Source organism: Indicator indicator, chromosome 5, assembly GCF_027791375.1.
Source record: "Indicator indicator isolate 239-I01 chromosome 5, UM_Iind_1.1, whole genome shotgun sequence".
NCBI lineage: Eukaryota > Metazoa > Chordata > Aves > Piciformes > Indicatoridae > Indicator > Indicator indicator.
This window is the reverse complement of record NC_072014.1, coordinates 24,223,991-24,243,297: the sequence shown is the minus strand read 5'-3', so window position 1 is coordinate 24,243,297 and position 19,307 is coordinate 24,223,991. Positions and strand designations below refer to the sequence as shown.

The following is a 19,307-nucleotide window of genomic DNA, read 5'->3' as shown; positions in this document are numbered from 1 at the left end:
AAAACTCAGTGCTGCCTTGATTTTCATATGTGTTCTATTCTGTGGATCTGTTTTTTTTTCTCCCATTAAGCTATTTGCTGTTCAACTTCTAATGTATTCTTTTTCAAGTCTAGAGAAAAACCAATGCATAGAGCTGATACAGTGTATAAGTAACATGGGACTGCTGTATGGTATAAGTACATATCCATAATAAAAAGGAAATCTACGTTCAGAGTAATCGTATTAAAGGACCTTCTGTAAATAGTAGCGACTTAAAAGTTAATTCCATGTCTGGACATCTTTTGAAAATATGCCAATGGTTGCATACCACATCTGTCTCCACTCTGAATCAGGTTTACATTTTACCAGTATTTTCATGAAAATTTTGATGTTAATTTTGAAAGTGAGACTAGGGTAATGGGGTTCAGTGACAAGCTTCTCAGGAGACATCAGTACTTTGGAATAATTTCCCAAGGGAAGTAGTGGATCCCTTGACACCTGACAGTTTTAAGACAGCTTGCTGGGGTGCTGGGCCATCTATCACCTAAAAAGATTGGGCCAGATGATCCTTGGGGTCCCTTTCAACCTGGCATTCTGAGATTCTGTTAATGTTTGAAGTTGATAGTGTACTGATGGATTACAAACTGCTATGCATTATTTCTTGGTACGGGTAGCTTGGAATATATGATTCTATGATTCTATATCACCTTTGATGCATTTGAGGAGTCTGTGCAAAAGTTTCTGTGGAGAAAAATTCTTAGGTTTTCTTTAATAAAATAAATTGCTGTGTTATCTCAGTGATACTGAAAATGCTGATATGTTAAGGAAGCCACAAAGATTCTGTATGTAAATACAGAAAGGGCCTGTAGATGAATGGAGAGGAGGTGCCTACTGGACCTAGATTCCCAATCAGATGAAATACGTGATAATCAGTTTTACAGTTTATCAGTATTTTCATTAAAACTTTGATGTTGGTTTGCATTGCTGGCTCCATTAGAATGATTTTCTTTCTGATTTAAGCCAATATATGAAAAGACCAGCCTTAAATACTAGTGTTCACACTGTCAAAATATTTACCAGGAGAGTATAGAATTATCAAAGCTTCTTATCTGCAGGTGTGGTTTTATGTACAACTTACAATCGAGGAGTCATGCCTATTGCAGTCTCCTGCAATTCTGTTTGTGCCCAGCATAACTCAGCAGCTCTCAAACAGCAGGACAAATCTCAAGTTGCTTCACCTAAGCAGGCAGCCAGAGGCCATGTCAAGCAATGCGTTTCTGCTTCTTGTGTGTTACTTATATTGGTGAGTCATGCAGAAGCTCTGGTGAGTGACCTGTGCTCACAAGAGAGAGGTGATTGCTAGGACACAACCTGCAGCAGGAAAGGGTTCATCCATAGGCAGCAGCTGTGATGCAACCAGAGAATGTGTTTACTGAACAGACGGAGTTGGAACATATCTAGGGAGCTGAGAATCTTCATAACTTTGCAAAGTCTTCCCTAGTTGCCCCTATTTGAGATTTTTCTTCCTGATAAATACAAAGAAGTGAAGGAAGAAAGTCTTTCTGAAGGAGGAAATGGAGTAAGGGATAGAGCTTTTCTTTCACTGTGGACTAATTAAAATTGCTGTCTTTTTTCCCCAAAAGTCCTTCCCCATTCCACCTGCTTTGCTCAGTCTTCATTAATGTGAAATACCAAGTGATGAAACTGGATAAAGGCATTTTGTAAAGCAATGCTCATGCATTATGCTGGTTTTGCTAATTTTATTTTTAAATCAAATTAGACTCTTTTAAATGTAGCATAACCACAAATAACTTTTTTAGAAAATGTGGTAGCTTGTTCATTGTAACAGACATTAGTATTAATTACTAGACTGAGATAGAGCAGAAGTTGGTAATGCTTGCTATTGAAAAAAAAAAGCAGTAGCTATTTCACTTTGTTATTTAGCACTTTGGTTTCCATGGAGTATAGGTAATCAGAGATTCTGTCTGGCCCAATGATGCTGTCACCCAGGGTCTGATCCTGCAAGGCACTAATCAGTGCAGACCTCTTAGTGGTAGAAGTAAGAACAGTCAGCACATCGTAGCATTTGGACGTTTCAACAGTCAACAGCAGCATGAGGCAGAAGAAAATTTGATCTTGAGTGGGAAGGGTTGGCTTCTTTATTCACTTATGAAGGTATTCAGTTAATTAATTTTCGTATCTTTATATGCAAAGGTAAAGTGGAGCCTTGCTCAGTAGTTCAACACTCACTAATTTTAAGTGAGAGAAGATTCAGCCACCTTGGGTTTATCTACTAGCTGTGTATGACTAAATATGTTAGGTATTATTCTGACTGCAACATGCAATGTATGTATCTATTAATGTGAGGGTCAAGCACTATTTATTGCATGGCACTGGTTTATAACAGAGAGATTAATTTGGTTTTAGTTAAAATTGAACTGCTCCCCTGCTACATGGGTTACATCCTTTTCTGAAAGCAGTTCTCTTCTTAGAGGAATTTCACATTAAAGCTTTACAATTAAAAAATCATGTGAACATTTAAAAATATTTAAAAACAGTAATAAAAAGGTCAGTTCTTTCTAAAATAAACACAACATTTGAGGCAGAATAATATTTTAATAAAATTAAATCTAAGTATTCACAAAGCATTATGCATATACAGTACATACTGTATTTAAAGCCTACAGACCTTAAATCATTTTATTCTAATGTAGTCAGCTTTGGACACGAGCTAATCTTACTCATTTTGTAATAAGAAAGTTTACAATTTTTCCTGAAAGTGATTTTACATATATACATATATATATATCTATATATATATATCTATATATATATATCTCTGTATCTCTATATCTCTACTCCTACATGTAAGTGTAGGTATATACACACACTTGAGTCTATGTGTATATAAATATATACACACATATGTACATATATAAAATACACACATACACACATACAGGAATGTGTGTGTGGTATGTGTCCACATATACATATATCCTATCTAGGATCATCGTAGAGGGGTCAGTCGGTAAAGACAGATAACTGCAAACAACTGCCCTAATAATTAGAAAACAAAAATGTGTCAAGTAGTTTTTAATTGACCAGGTTGTTATTAATTTGTATTGAACAAAGGGAACATGGCCTTCTGTGTTATATAAAAATTAGGTTTATTTACTGTGATTATGTTTGTGTGATGATGAAGAGTACCTGTCTGTTCATGAGAGCTAACTTCTATGACAATTCTTTTTTATTTTATTATTATTTAAAAGTCTTCTAAGCAAATTATTCAATTAATTCAGTTTTATTGATGCAACCTGTGGTGGTATTTCCCAGCATGAGGCAGAGTTTTCCTGTCTGTTAATGTACATCCCTACTTCTAACTGGTTTGTAAGGAGGCTGGCTTCTCTGTCCTAATTGTTCCAAAGCCAGAAGAATTGGTTATCTTATTCTTTCTCTAGATTCAGAATAATTGTCATTAATTGTAAAAAGCTCACTATGAGAAAAAGAAATAATTTTTCAAAAGTGAGCTAGAAGAATGTTTTGCTTGAATTTTAGCTTGGTCAGATAAGAGAATTTTCTGTGTGAATTATTGTTATTGGTCTATTATTTGTTTTGAAGACATATTCACAATAAAATACTATTTCCATGACAGCAGTAAATGGTAATCTCCATGCAATGTAAACTGTTATTTCAGAACATGCATGTTATTTAAAAAAAAAAAAATAAGGTGCCTTGAGAATGCTGGCAGTTTTACATTTGGAACATAGAGTTTGTGTGTGTGTGTATATATATATATATTTACATCAGAACTGCTCAACTTTACCTTACAAGCTTCAGATTTAGGAAAATATACAGTACTTTTGCATATAATTGTATATTCCTTGTAGCCCCTGAGTCAAGTATAGAGGATTTAAATACCAAAAAGGAAAAAAAAAAAAAAAAAAAAAGAAGGAAAAACAGCCATTAAAAGCACTTACATTTTTATGTGAAGTAATAGTGTAAAAGTATTATTTCCCAGGAAGACCAGGATCAGAAACATGCCTATGAAGACTCAAGATTCCTACAGTGCTTATTGAAGATTCTGGCAAGGAAGGGTGCCTAACTGGCTGGAGATAAGTTTTACAGTGTTGTGGGGGGCATGCTACAGGCTGGTCATGTTCTTGATCTAAGAAAGAAGCCAAGTTGTCTTCTGAGGCTGTGTTAAGATGCACTCCACTTGAGAGGGATTCTTTGGATTTAAGTTTCGATTTTTCAAGGTCTAGAAATTCAGGACACTGGAAAGGAGAAGAAACATGATAGTAATTAAATTGGTGTCTTCCAGGCTCTTGTTCTGCTCAAAATTAGTGCATTGAAATGGTTGCTGGAAAGCTATGTTCAAAAATTAAGCAGTGTGTCGAAATATTTTTACATGGTACATTATTTGATTTAACACAATCAAATGCAATTCTGCTGATTAATTGTAGAAGCCTGGATATCTTGTCCTGTCCTCAGACTTGCTTATATGACATCAAGATATGCATACAAACAGCCCTTTCTGAAGGACTGATTATGATTGAGACCTGATCTAAGAGTATGGATTTCAACATTCTTGAATTTGTGCTTTCATTTCAGAACATAACTCTGGAATTGCATAATTCTGAACACTATGACCATTTGGATTCCAGTCTCAGATTTCAGTTCTTCACTTTTGAACTGGGAATTTTTATGAGGTGTGCAGTGTGCCTGATGATGTTTGCAGAAGGTGTCCAACATAAGGAAAAGCTTTTTCACTGTGAGGGTGACAGAACACTGGAAATACTGGAATGGGCTGCCCAGAGAGTTTGTGGAGTCTCTTTTTCTGGAGACATTCAAAACCCTCAAGGAGGTGTTCCTGTATGACCTACTTGAGGTGATCCTGCTCTAGGTAATCCTGCTGTGGCAGAGGGGTTGTACTAGATGATCTTTTTGAGGTCCTTTCAAAACCCTAACATTCTGTGATTCTGTGATATGTGTGTATGTTTTGTGCAGGTGTACACACAAAAACTTCTGAAAACTACTGCTACACATTTGCTGCCCTGATAATCTTTATAATGCCTTCTGGATATGGTGAATGTACTGTGCCTATGTTCCAGAATATGCATAAGGAATCTGACACAGCCAAGAATGCTTGTTTTACTAATTGTGTGCTACATAGAATCAGAGAACCATAGAAGTGTCATCCAAGATTGTCAAATCCAACTGTTTGGAAATTATATGCCCAAGCTGTTAAACTTCAGAAATCCCAAACAAATTTGGAAAATCGTCAAATTTTCCCTGACAGAACTGAGGTGGTAAATGTATAGGGAAACACAGGTATGTCTGTGTTTTCATAGCTCCAGCAGTAGCAAGGAATGGGACATAAGAATGGTTTTAGTCCCTCCTGCTTCCCTATGTGTATAACCATTGTGCTGCATCAGCTGGGCTTGTTTGGCCTATGCCTTCATGAAAACATAGTCATGGTGCTTTTCAGGACTTCATGAACGGGATCTAAGGCAGATGTATCAATGCAGGAAGGTCTTATACCTGAAAAATGTTTGTGGTTATAACTGTGTCTAGTATTTGCAATTTCTGCTAACTTTTGTGAAGAGCATAGTAATAAAGTAAATCAGTCTGATTACAAAATTATTATTTGTGTCTGTCCAACTTGCATGGAGGACATGGCCTCTGAAACTATGGTATCTAAATCCACTGTGGAGGTGCTACATCAAAATAATAAAATTATATTCCTTAAACTAATGAATAAGCACTTAGACTGGTATGCATTTCTTCCATCAGAAGCTAAAAAGATTAGCAAATCTCTTTTGATCTTACTGGATATGCACATACCTGAGATGAAGGACTGAAACTTTTGTCTGTTTTAATTGATGCTGCAGGTTGAAGCTTTTTTATCACCTGGATTGCTGGCTGTTGATACTCTGCCCCTGCAGTCACCATGCTATAGGCAGGTGGAATCAGTGTTGACTGCCTTTGCAGAAGCTGAAGGATGGTTTGGATGTCAGCAGTCATTTGGGATTCAAGCCTAGAGAATTACAGAAAATCATTTAACTCATGGTCAGAAATGGGTATATTTTAGCAGATTCATTACAGATGCAATCAAGAGGGACCTGCAGCTTATTGACAAACTGAACTATTGCTTATGTCATGCCCATGTCTTAAATAGGAAAGAACAGAAGAGGGAGTACTGAGCCCTTCCAAAGCTTGCTGACTTTCCTTTGCAGGAGATACCTGCCTATCTGCATTCGGCCTTTTTTCTGTGTTAAGAATGATTTCAGTACTGTCCCTTATGTTGCAAACAAAAAGTAACATGGGGGACCAGGCCTTTGGTTGAAATTAACTGGAATAAATATTTTTTCTTCATCGTAACTACATTGATTTGTACTGGCTGAGGATGTGACATAGTTTCTGATGCATCCCACAATTAATTCTGACGTTCCCAAATCTAATACAATGCACCAAAACAAGCAGAAAACCACATTTGTGTTTTTCCACAGTTGGAAAATGAATCATATTTTCGATATAATTTAAAAAAAAACACAAAAGCCCAAGTCTCCTTACTGTAAAAATGTATTCAGACTTATTCAGGCCTCATAGTATCAACATTGCTGATGTTCAGATTTAGTAGTTTTCTCTTTTCCCCCACCCCCTTTTTCATAAATGTAAATGTTGTTCATACTTAAAATTTGATAGCACTGAAATGACTTTCAAATGGTCTTGCCAAGATCTATGAAAAACTCAGGAACAGGTAATGCCTACTGTGCCTCCCTAGTGGCTGGAAGGCTACAGAACATGCCATGACAGACCTTAATACAGATATACAGCCTTCTGTATTGCTACTCATCTTCTGACAGACTAAATAAATCTTTGTCAGCAGCCTTTAATGTCATGAGTGTTATGACTTGGGCTCTCTACAGCAGCAGAATTGATCCTGTGCTAGCAGATTTTTGCTTTCATCAAGTGCTACACCAATATTATTTTTCATCATGATGGAGTTGTCCATTGCCTCTGTCATTTTTTAATAAAAGCATCTATGAAATGAATTCAAAAGGTCTGTCCAAAGGATGTTTAGAATGATGGTTCTTCCTTTATTGGGAGAAGCTGGCTTTGTGGCATCAGCTCTTACAAAGGCCAAAACTTGGACATAAGAGTCAATTCTGTCCTACTTGCCTTCGTGTTTGGCTACCTTGGATGCTTTGCTGCTTGTTGATCTCACACAAGCACGATGCAGGGGATGGTGGCAGCAGCAGCAGCATGCCACCAGCTAGATAGCTTCCATCTGCTAAAAGTGGGCCTTAACATCACAGTGAATAAAAAGGAGGACTTGCATCAATGATTGCCTTTAACACTGATTTAACTCTAAAGTTGCTCCATCCTTTGTTAGCACTTGTTCAGATTTCCCCAGTGCTTCAAAGAATGCCTCTAGTAGTCTTTACTCATCATCATTGCATATATAACTTCTCCCTCCTTTCTCCAAGTTTTAAAACAAGTTCATGTCATGCCACCCAAGAATGAATGAACAGAGCCTTAAATGGTTAGCCCACAGTCCCTATGAAATTTCAATTACATAAAGACAAGAAACAGAGATAGCTCTAGCATGTATTCCTTGTACAGTGGCTTTCCAGCCTTCTATATCCATTTAATAATATGAATGTTATGCCAAGCCTCTAAATTGGCATAGAAAGGTTCAGGAAGAAGTAACTATAATTTTTAGTACAGCAGGCCAGATTTGATATAAACAGGAAAGGTTATTGCCTGTAACATTCATAGAAGACCCAACAAGGTCCAAAATATCCTGAAAGTGTGAAAAGCTTTAAACACATGACAAGAGTTACAGAATAAAATGATTAATAAAATTAATGACAATTTAAATCTTAGTTTATCAGCAACAATTACATTTTCTCACTCAGGAAAATACTGAGAACTTGCATGAGAATTTGATAAAACTATAGGCAAATTTGAGATATAACCAGTTTCAAGAGCTTAAGATTTCAGGAAAAAAAAAGTAACTGGAAGGCTACACACTGTTGATGGAAAACATGCAGCTGCTTAATTATGTGACATTTACAGTTACTTAGATTACTCAAATTTACTGCAATTAGAAATTACAGCAATTTAGGCTTACATGTTAAAAATATCTTCTTAATGTACTATATAGTATTCAGAAATTAAAAACACTATAATTTGACTGGCTTATGGAAGAATAAGGAAGCAATATGCAGTAAACCTGGCTTTAAACTGATTGCTAAAATATACAGCACAGAATGCCAATGAAGAGCTACTAAAGTATAATTAGGGCTGAGTGCGTGTCGTAGTATTTGTCATGGAAAAATATTGAAAGTAATGGAATTGCAGAGTGAAAATATAAAAAGCCACAGACCTGAGCACAGGGCAATTTAAAATTAAGTGAAATTACACGGTAAATTATAGTGTAGGATGGATCAAATTTTTGTAACCATATTTTAAGATGCTATAAGCTATGCTGCTGAGACGCCAGCAAAGAATGGTGTGTCAGAGAGCAAAGGAGAGAAGGATGAGAAGCAAAGGTAATAATATATTCTGACAAAGAGAGCCTGTTTTCTGTTGCAACAGGTATAAGTATTTTGCCTTTGCATACTCCTATGTTTTACTGATATTACAGAGAGAGTTGCAAATAAGTTAGTGCATCAAAAAGGGAATTTGTCTGCAATGCTATTTTAAAGGAGTGTCAGCTGGTTTTCTTTGGGTCTCCAGAAATGAAAAATTACTTCAGATATTGAAGACACTGAAAACTGCCATTTTATGGACATGTAAGTATCTAGAAATAGAATTCTTAATGAGTCAAGATTGAAATGTAATAGTACAGCTTCTTGGTTAAAAAAATTTGGTCTCCTAAACAGTCAGTTGAGGAGATGGGCTTTTCTGCAACGCAATTCAGAGTAGCTATGTGAGTACCTAGAGGTTAGTGACACAAATATTCTTAAATTAATTAAAATTTTTGTACCAGCATTCCCAGAATAGATTTTTCTAAGTATCTGTAAGGCTGAACTTGAGTGATATTTGTGCTCCTCAGAATACATACATACAAGAAAGTGATATTCCAATCAGGCTTATTTTTGTAGTTTCAAGCTTCTGAAGATCTGAATGCTTTTGGAAACTTCCTCGGCAAATTCATTCATCATGTAGTGTCATTAATATCAGTTGTATTATGTATTTTTCAAGCATATGTTTTTCTGGTCATATCTCTGTTTTTACCTGTTGAGTTGCTCTTGAAGTATATCTAATCGATTCTCTACTTCCCCATATATAAAGTCGCTTTCAGTTTCACAGATCCCCCATGAAACGTGAGGTAATGCTGACTGAACTGGGGAGTCCTGATACTCTCGGATGTTCTCCTGCTCCCAGCTTCTTTTATCAGTGATATCTGGTGAAAAACAAAACATACAAAAGTAAAGCTTTATATACATGCTATTGTAGGGAGGTTGGTATCCTGTAAGCATCCCATTTACTCATGTTTCTCAAAAGCTTGGAAGTCAAATTGGTATATTAGCACCCTGCCTGAACAACTCTTTTTTTTCTTTACTACTATTTAAGGAAAGATGAAAGTGGTCACATCCATGCTAACATTTTGAAGCTGTAGATAAACAAGTAGCTTTGTCTCATTAGCATCGTGAGACTTCTGCCACTGAATGGCTCCTATTTCTTTAGCTTTAGTTCTATTATTTTACCAATGAACCCCCAATTTTCTCAAGGTGTTTTTAAAGCAATTGGTTATTTACTGAAATTAGAAATATTTGTCCTAACCTAAATGTATTAAATTATGTGTATATATATGTATGTATTTTATATCTACCTATCTATCTATCTATCTGTCTATCTATACTTGGAATGACTTTAATTGCCTATTTCAGAGATCTGTCTAAAACTCCTTCTCTATTGAAATTTATTCACTGTTTAGATTTTTGATGGATTTGCTTTTCATTTGCAGCACTGAACATGCAGTACAATGCATCAGAATGCCCCTGTAGAGAAAGCTGCCAGACCTCAGCAAGCTGCCTTTCTTACCAGTAATTTTAACACTGCTTGTCTTAATGAGGTTCGTGAAGCATAGGATGTCTTCCCTGAGACAGAGGCCATTTAATGCAGCTCATATTGCTTGAAAAAGGATACTGGTTATTATTTTCAGAAAGGAAATTGATTTTCAGTGATGTAGCTTTTAGCATCACTAGTCTCTAACCCAACTTTACATCATTGTGTAAATCATGTCTCAAAACCTCTTACAGTACTGTAGGTTGAAAGGTGCCATTTTCTTTAATAATTTGTGACTCGTAAGAATGAAATATTCAGCATTGCTGAGTCAGTTCAAGATAATTTTAATACTAAATGAAGCTTTGTGGTAAATAATATTTTTTCCCCTGTTTGAACTGCACATAAAACTTTTCATTGAGTACATAAATTTATTTCAAGGTAATAAAATCTCAGTAACATTATTGGGATCTTACTGAAGAGTTTCAGCTATACTGCTGAATGGAATTACTCTTTTACTCCTTATATATTGTATATACAATATATACATATTTAAAACTAGTCTTCATATGTGTAAGCTATATTTATTTCCAGACCTTTGTAAAAAAGCTGCTGATGACTACTCCAACGCTCTCTGTGTACCTGCTGTGTCCAAAGTCCATCACTCTTGACCTTCCCAATTCTTGTGATCAAACACTTTCCTTACCACCTAAAAGGAACTCAGAGACATTCCCTTTTGCTTGGATTTCTGGTTTGAGCTAGGTCTACTTCCTCTGTGAATTTGTTTTGTTTACACCTCTGTGAATGTATTAATTAGTTTACACTCTAGGTTCTAGGCTGTTTGTTCTGTTCACCAGACTGGCAAAAGTTTACAAATCATTTATCATAGGATATGCCATTTGCGCATATATGTATGAGATGCAGCATAAAGGTCTTGCTGGGAGCTTTGTAGAGCCTACACGTGACATTCTCACATTGAATAGTACTTTTTCTGTGTCTACCACCCCTTACTTACCACCCCAAACCTTTGTTACCTTGAGTACATCTGTTACACAAACAGCCAAAAATTGCTTATTACCACTCAGATCCTCCTCTACTGTGATAAAAAGGGTGTTAAAACTTTAACACCAGCTCAATACAACTCCCATTAGGGTTGTATTTGTAATTGTTTAACTACAAGAAGTTACAGAATGTATTAAAATTTCTTACTGCAAAAGTTCTACAGACTTCTGCTTCAACCTACAGCTGGACAAAATCCTTGACTGCTTATAAAGTGTTAGCCTTGGTTGTATGAGCAACCACATTCCTCAGTATTCCCTGAATGGTTTGCTCAGACCTTCTCCTAACACTTCTTTTGGCACTACATGCTAATAAATCAGCAAGGGTTACATTGGTTTCACACTTGTGAACTTTTTTAAGCAACCATAGCAGCCAGAGCTGTGTTTCAAAGAAAAGAGTAAAAAACACAGTGTGGGTGACATGTAAGAGGTTTGTCCAAACACTATTGGCTAACCCTTTTCAAACACATCTTTGGTCGGTGTTGCTCTAAGTAAAGAAATTAAAACAAAACAAACCAAACCCAAACCTGCTCAGATTTTGTATTTCCGTTAGATTTAACCAGGAAGGGGAGCTCTCACTACATGACTCAAAGTGTAGGAAGAGACTTTCTTCTTCTTTTTTTTTTTTTTTTTTTTAATCAGAGAAAGGTTCTCACTACATTATCTGATCTTTGGTTAGCAGATGGTAGAAGGTTTCCAGGAAGTGTAGAAAGTGTTTGAATTTCTTGTGGCATGACCTATAACTGATTTTATGAACTGGGTAGAAAGAAGGGGAAAGAGATTTCATCTTGGCTACACAGAAACCTGTTCAGCTTCTCAGCCACTTAAGCCAACAGAAGGAAAGAGGCAAATGGTGTTACAGAAGCATGTAATTTGGTTTTAGCAAGCATACATGGCACAATCTACAGTGTCCAAGGAAGTTAGAAAGCTCTCAGCAAACTGAAGGGAGCAGACTACGACAAATTCAGGAGTAAGATTTTAAATTATGGATGTGGGTGTGATGGATGTTATAAATCCAGTAGACTTACTTTTAAGATGTGAATTTCATGATTAAACCCTAAAAGTACAGGCTATACATTTCACTGCTTTATAATGTCTTGTAAAAAACAAGTTGTTGGGTATTTTGCACAAAACATTATTCAGTAAAATCTCCTATTTTTTCAATGCCATGGATTATCCCAGGAAAATCACAACTTTTTGGGGGGGACCCAGAATATGTATTGTAGACTATTGCAATATACACTTAATTTGTGACAAAGCCAATTAATTTGCACTCAAAAAATAAATTCATACACTATAAGTGAGTTAATATATTATAAGATGTGGTATTGTACTATTCTAAGCATCTTTTAAGGTATTTCCAGATACTTGAGTAACACTGGAAAAGCCCAACAGCAGCTACAACTTTATAACCAACTATGGTCTTACAGGGCTTGGAAAATCCTACGCTGAGAACTGACTCAGTAAATGTATAACTAGGTTCACTTGAACAATTCAAGACTCAGTATTAGAGCCCAAATAACAACTGAGTGAAAGTAGAAAATAGCATTTTCACACAATATATAAATTTCCAACTACAGAAAAATTATCATGTCTTCTTAAAATGTGTTTTAATGTTAAAAGCTGCATTTTAGGATTACGAGAGAGAAGCTTATGAAGTTTCTACCCTTATTATGGAATACATTATTAATAGTCTTTCCATTCATTGACAGTAATGACTAAAGCTTAAAACAAAACTTAATTAAATATGTATTAGTCACAATGGTAATGAATTGCAGTAGCTTTTTACAAGCACATTTGTATTCAAGATTTATAAGGTACCATACCATATGAGGACTATAAACATACATACATACAAGCAGAGTGTATTTAAAAATTTCATTTGGTTTCTAGCTATTTTTATGGTAAGTTATAAGAAATCTCCAGTTAATAGCAGGAGTAAGGACTTAGTTCAAAACATATATTAATCAAATCCGATTTTATTTTATTGACATTGGAAGTTAGTGTGAAAGTTGCAAGAAAGATAATGAGCTTTTACACGCTTTACCAGAAATGCAAAACTACAAAGTGGAAAAAGGAATGTGGTCTTAATCACAATATGTAACCTTTAGACATGCTAAATTTAGCTCAAATAAAATCTGCAATAGGTTGCCTTGGAAAATGTTGCTATAGCTGCAAGGACATATTTCTGGCTATTGGTAGGCAAAAGGTAAGCTTTCAAATTGCAGGATGCATGCAACAAGTTTATATGGTACAGATTTAAATAGCCTTAACCTGAAAAGAACAGACTTCATGTATTCATACCTTTGAGATGTAAAGAATAAATTGCTTGGCCCAATTAATCATTAGGTGCATTTCAAATTACATCCCCAAACCCTAAACTTCATTGAATGGTTAAATTGTCTTAATAGAAACAAACTGCGGGGGAAAACAGCATTCAACAGTAAATATGTAATTATTTTCTTCAGACTGAAACAATTACTGAAACAATTGCCAATGAACTTGCATATTAATCTGGGCCTTGTCATTAATTTTCTTTTCCATCACTGAGAAAATTAATATTTTACTGTATTAGATTTAATTGTGTAATCTAAGTCTATGTAAAAGTAACTGAGATTGCTTAATGATTTCTCATCATTTGTCATATACAAAAACTCAAATCTTTGTTCTTGTGTTTTACTTATGGAAGTTAGGATTTGTTCTCTGTGATGCAATGGCACTCTTTTCCCAACACATAGAGCAAAATAGGATAGCAGTCTTTTGAGGTGTTATAATTTCTTTTTTTCTACTTTATTTTTGTTGTGCATTGTTAATAGAGAGAACAAAACTAGTTCCCTGAAAACTTTTTTTTTTCCTTTGGCCTGTGCAACCATCAATAGGTTTGCCTTCCTCTCATTATCATGGATTTTTTACTGTCACCCAACCCTGGCATATCAAATACCCTTTGAGAGATTCTTTACTGCTTTGAGTGCAGCTTTCATTCATGGGCACTCACTGAAGTCTAGTACCAGTTGTTAAAGAGTTTGTTTATATTACTTTCCTAAGGCAATTTAGTTACAATATGGTTTGCTAACAAATCCTGGAATAGACTTTTGGCTACTCTGTAATCCAGTCCCACAACCAGGGTATTAAACTACATCAATCCTCTTGAGAGATATTAATTTTTGATGCAAAATAATTTTTTCTTGTTAAACTTTCAGAAAACACAGAAATAAACATTATGTAAACAATCAGCAGAACCATTCAGAAAAGGATTTTTTAATAATCACATTAAAGAAGATGTCTGCTCAAACTTTACAGAACAGCAACAACTACATTACCTTTACAAGAACTGCTTCTTTTGTCAATGAGAATTTCTTCTGTGGCATGAACCATTTCTTCAAAGTCGATGTCTGTAGTTTTGTCTGTTACAGATGGGTAATCAGCTATCCCAGAGAACAGGGGCTTTTGCTCATCTTCAATGGAGGAAACAAAAGATGATGACCCACTTTTTTTCTCCTCAAAGTGTTTCTTCGTAGGTTGATAGTATGTGGTGGTGTCCCCTGAAGGTTCAGGATCACTGTGGTCATTCTCTTTGAAATAATCTGATAAATAGAAAAAAATTGTGTACAATAACATGCAGTTCATGAAACTGAGTCCTAGTTTATTCTAGTCTGAGGATGGGGACGATTATTTGATCAGCTGGGAAGTTCACTGTCTATTAGAATAAATTAAGGACTTTTTTGATTTCTGTATCAGAGGAGATTTATATTTCTTTGGAAGTCCTAGATGATGTTTATACATACGTAGTAAGGAATTGTAGTCCCTAAACCATAACTCATTATGCAAAATATGGCTTATATCAAAACAGTTGCTTATATCCAATACAGCCCTCCTACTTGCTCACTGTTTTTTTTTCCAGATGAGGCTGAGATTTGAAAAAGCTTATATTCCAAATTTTTTTAAAAATTGATTTGCTATTTCATTCCCTTATCCAATTTCTCACATTCTTGGACATTTCTCTCAGTTTTGATGCTTATGGATGTCACAGTATCAGAAATACTCATTTAAGTTATGGCCACAGATAAGCATCTTTGCTGATTATTCTTTTATCAGAAAAGTCATGTGTATTAATCAAACACTCAATCTCAAAATTTCTGGGCCTACCTAAACTGAGAGCGTATTTCTCCATGCTCATTACTGCCAAATCTCTATTTAGGATTGATATAGTAGAGAGAAGCCCTATTGCTACAAAAAAAAAAAAAAAAAAAAAAAAAAAAAAGAAAAATTCCATATCTGTCTTGGTGAGAGCATCTCAAAACAACTTTATGAAGTAGCTCAAAGTCCTTAGCCTTTAGAATTAATTGCAATTTTCTGAATTCACAAATTTTTGAATAAGAAAAGTACACAACATGCTGTGATATTATGGTAGCAGGGTACCAATAAAGTTTAGAATTAATCTTTCATTAATCACATTCAAGGTCTGTAGTGAGGAACAGCAGATTCAGTCCTCTTGAGAAGTGGAAAATAAAACTATATTTAAAGTAGATACCTTTAAAAACGCATTGTGAAAATTAAATAGGATTCAAACCCAAGAATGATCATTTATGAGTACAGACAACTTCTTATCTCTTTTCATCGTAAACTTGAAGCTAATTTCCAATTCAATATTTGGTTATACCTATTTTTAACTGATATGTCAAGACAATTCCAGTTCTGCTATTTATTTAAAACACATTTTATCAGAGTAGTCTCAACAACATATAAATACTGTAACTAGTTTGCGTTAACTTCCTGGGGAGACAGCATAATTTCCCATCTGCTTTGTGCTAATTACTAATCAACATAGCTCTGGAAAGTCTGTAGTCTTTGCAGCCTACGCTAATGGTTAATACCACATTTAGTATATTGCCTAAGTTTCTCCACTATTTTCTGGTCAATATAAGGAAGTGAAACTGTGGCTTCATCTAATTCCTTTTATCTGCACATAAAGAGAATGCAACATCCAAACAGAGCACTCTGCAGGAATGTGAGCAGTGAGGACAGGTAATGGTGAGTGAAATAAAACCAATACCAAGGAAGGCCATCTGTAACTGTGCCATCTTGAGTCTTCAAAGGCAATTAACACAACCTTAGACTGAAGTGGCTTTCTTTCATTTTTTTTAAGCAGGATTACTAGCTATAAGTGAATGGTGAAACTGATAATGCAAAGACAGCAACACAAATGCAAATGGATTGGCTGTGTAAAGCTCTTGAAGGATGCTCAGATGGGAGAGTCAAGTACCATGTTCTTATCAATCCCATCTCCAAAACAGTACAAAACCAAAAGAAAGCTTCAGAAGAAAATTGTAATGTAGATGTCTCCCATGGCTCTTCTCTAGGAATATATGGTGAAATATATACAGTCATGCTACAGTAAATTGTCTTAATTACTTCCTGCTTGACTGACCTCAGCCTGTGAAAAATAGCTTCTAATGAAAGCTTGAAATTGCCATTTTTAGGGCAATTTTTTATGTTCATGGGATTTTGTGCACTAACGGTAGCTGTAATGAACACCCTGTGGAATACAAATCAATCAGCAGACTAATTTTAAGAGGAGGTCATTGAGACTCTAATGAAAAAAATCATATAGCAGCTGAACTATAGCAGGCATTCTTATCTGTCATATTCATAGAATACTAAAACGTCTAGAAACAAGAAGCCAGATTCTGTTAACAATTACACTGCTGTAAAACCAGAGTAATTCAATTGATACCCTTGTATTTAGTCTCCATATGTATCAGAACAATAGAACACACTCTTTTCCAAATGCTGTCTGGGTATAATGAACTCACTGGCATTAGAAGAAAAGCAGAGATCTGTTGAATGTAGGGGTTTTGCCTATTGAAATCAAGGAAGATTTATTCATCAGCTGATCTCTTTCAAAATATGCATTTTTTAATTTACTTCCATTGCTTTATGTGCTAGGCATCTGGGTGTATATAGAAAGTAAAAAGTTGTTTTCCTTTGAAAAGACTCTTATTTAATGCTAAAGAGTCTTCTGTCTGGAGAATAATCCTATGATACTCTGGATAGAATAGGAGTTAAAATGGAAACTGTGTTTTTCATTTGTCTCTTTAGGACCTAATAATGGTGTAAGTTCTATACCTCAGCCCAAGATCGTAGCAGTGCCTCTGTAGGTCAGTGGAAATGAGTGACAAATAATACAGAATTATAGAATGGCTTGAGTTGGAAGGGACCTTAAAGACCATCTCGTTCCCATCACCCTGCCATGGGCAGGGATACCTCCTACTAGACGAGGTTGTTCAAAGCCTCATGCAGCCTGGCCTTAAACAGTACAGGATGAGATACCCACAGCTTCTCTGAGTGGCCCATTCCAGTGTTTCACCACTGGGTTAGTAAAGAACTTCCTAATGTCTAATCTAAATCTACCCTGCTATAGTTTAAAACCATTGCCCCTTGTCCTGTCACAACATGCCCGTATAAAAATCTGTCCCTCCAGCCTTACTGTAATATCTAGGTAGCGTTTTATTTAGAGTGTGAATCTCTCCAATTATGTCTTCTTTTTGTAATTTCATTGATTTGTGGATTTTTTTCAGAAGATAAGTGTTTTCTATCTGTGTGTATGTATGTATGAACAAGTTTACTTTCTATTACACAGACTCCAGGCTTCAAAAGGTTTCTCTTCTTTCTCTTCTGTTTCCAAAATAAATGTAATAATTAACAGCCCCCCACACCATCCTAGTGCTTCTTCCTTCCTTTTCCAGTAAGACAAATTCCAATTTCTGATTCTGATTGCTAGAAACTATTTTTTTCCTGGAAGATTGCTATTTTGTAACTTCCTGCTTTACTAAAGATGTACACTTTTATTTTACACTCTTATTTTAGCTTCTTATGTATTTTAGCTTCTTATGCATTTTGTATGTTTGCCAAGTTTACAGGCAATGCCCTTTGATATTTGCTGTCTGAAAATTCCAAATGCCTCACAGTAGTTATCAGATGGTTTGTGTCCTGCTTTTTGCACTTTCACTGGCAAAGAAAAGGAAAAATCAGGGCAATGAAATATATCTATGACACAGATTCACAAAAATACTGGCATAAAATCCATCTTGGTGGGATGGTTACCAGAGGCCAGCAAGTTGCTTTTGTATGCTGTGGTCACCTGGTAATACTTGGTTTTGCATTATTCGGACAGTGCCAATCTGCATGATCTAAACATATTTTCTCTCAACATTAGTCTGTGGCAAACAATGTTGGTGAAAGTGTCAGTAATATGTTACATGTGGAGCACTATTGTTTAATGCTAATGTCATACTTAATCAGGCTAGCTGTTTAGCCAAGTGTTTCAGAAGGTGGTGAATTTTTGCTCCCTTTTCCAGTCATTCAATAGAACGTCATAGAATTGTTTTGGTCTGAAAAGACCTTTAAGATCATCAAGTCCAACCACTATCCAGCTCTAGCAAGTCTGGTGCTAAACCATGTTCCTTAGCACCACATCCCTGCATCTTCTAAACAACTCCAGGGACAGGGATTCAACCACCTCTTGGGGAGCCTTTTCCAGTGTTCTAATATCCAAGCTAAACCTCCCATTGGAAGTTCAAGGTGGCAGTTCTGTTGACCCCCCTCTTTATTTCTTCAAGTTTCCTCATATGCCTAGACAAATTCAGCTGTGTGCAGGAAATGAATGACTTCCTCACCCCCACAGAAAGCAATTTATATCCCAAACCACAAACCAGATAATCCTCATCATTAACATCATCTGCATAACTATAAATCTGTTCAGCAGAAATGACATCTTCCCTTTCCTTTGAAAAAACCTACCATATTATTTTAAGCTACACCAATATGTCCCTTGCTGAGGAGAAATGCACACTGGAGTGTGGAAAGAGGGATGATTGATTGCTCAGAAGGTCTGCAGATCTCCAGATTCCCAACAAATATTTTGGTTCAACTGCTTTTAGCTCTTTCTTAGGAGATATTCATGAATACTCCTGTGGTAGTCGGTCTGTCTTTCCTACATATAAGCAAAACATTTGCTGGTCATCTTGACTATTTGTTATCAGTTTTTTAATTTAAAAATGTCAGTTACCTTGTCAAATAGCAGAAGAATGCTTTATGTGCCCACCTTTGCACCCTGGGCAGAAAATATTTGGAATGAAAAGTCACTGGCTGAGCATTTCAGATAGTAAATTAAATACCACAAACAGAATTGAAAAGGTGAACAATCTCGAAGATGTGAAAAAATCAAAACCTGCAGATGCATAATTTGAA

The 19,307-nt window shown here is 35.7% G+C and overlaps 1 protein-coding gene across 1 annotated transcript in view; it reads right to left on the bottom strand.

The window, feature by feature from the left end:
- Nucleotides 1-3,989: 3,989 nt before the first annotated feature.
- Nucleotides 3,990-19,307, bottom strand: part of KCNH7 (potassium voltage-gated channel subfamily H member 7) — a 216,346-nt gene continuing 201,028 nt past the window's right edge. The window contains exons 13-16 of the mRNA XM_054380796.1: nt 14,378-14,629; nt 9,229-9,397; nt 5,827-6,019; nt 3,990-4,256 (exon numbers count right to left, since the gene is read on the bottom strand). Of these exons, the coding sequence (XP_054236771.1) occupies nt 3,990-4,256; nt 5,827-6,019; nt 9,229-9,397; nt 14,378-14,629 (881 nt within the window). The remainder of the gene's footprint in view (nt 4,257-5,826; nt 6,020-9,228; nt 9,398-14,377; nt 14,630-19,307) is intronic.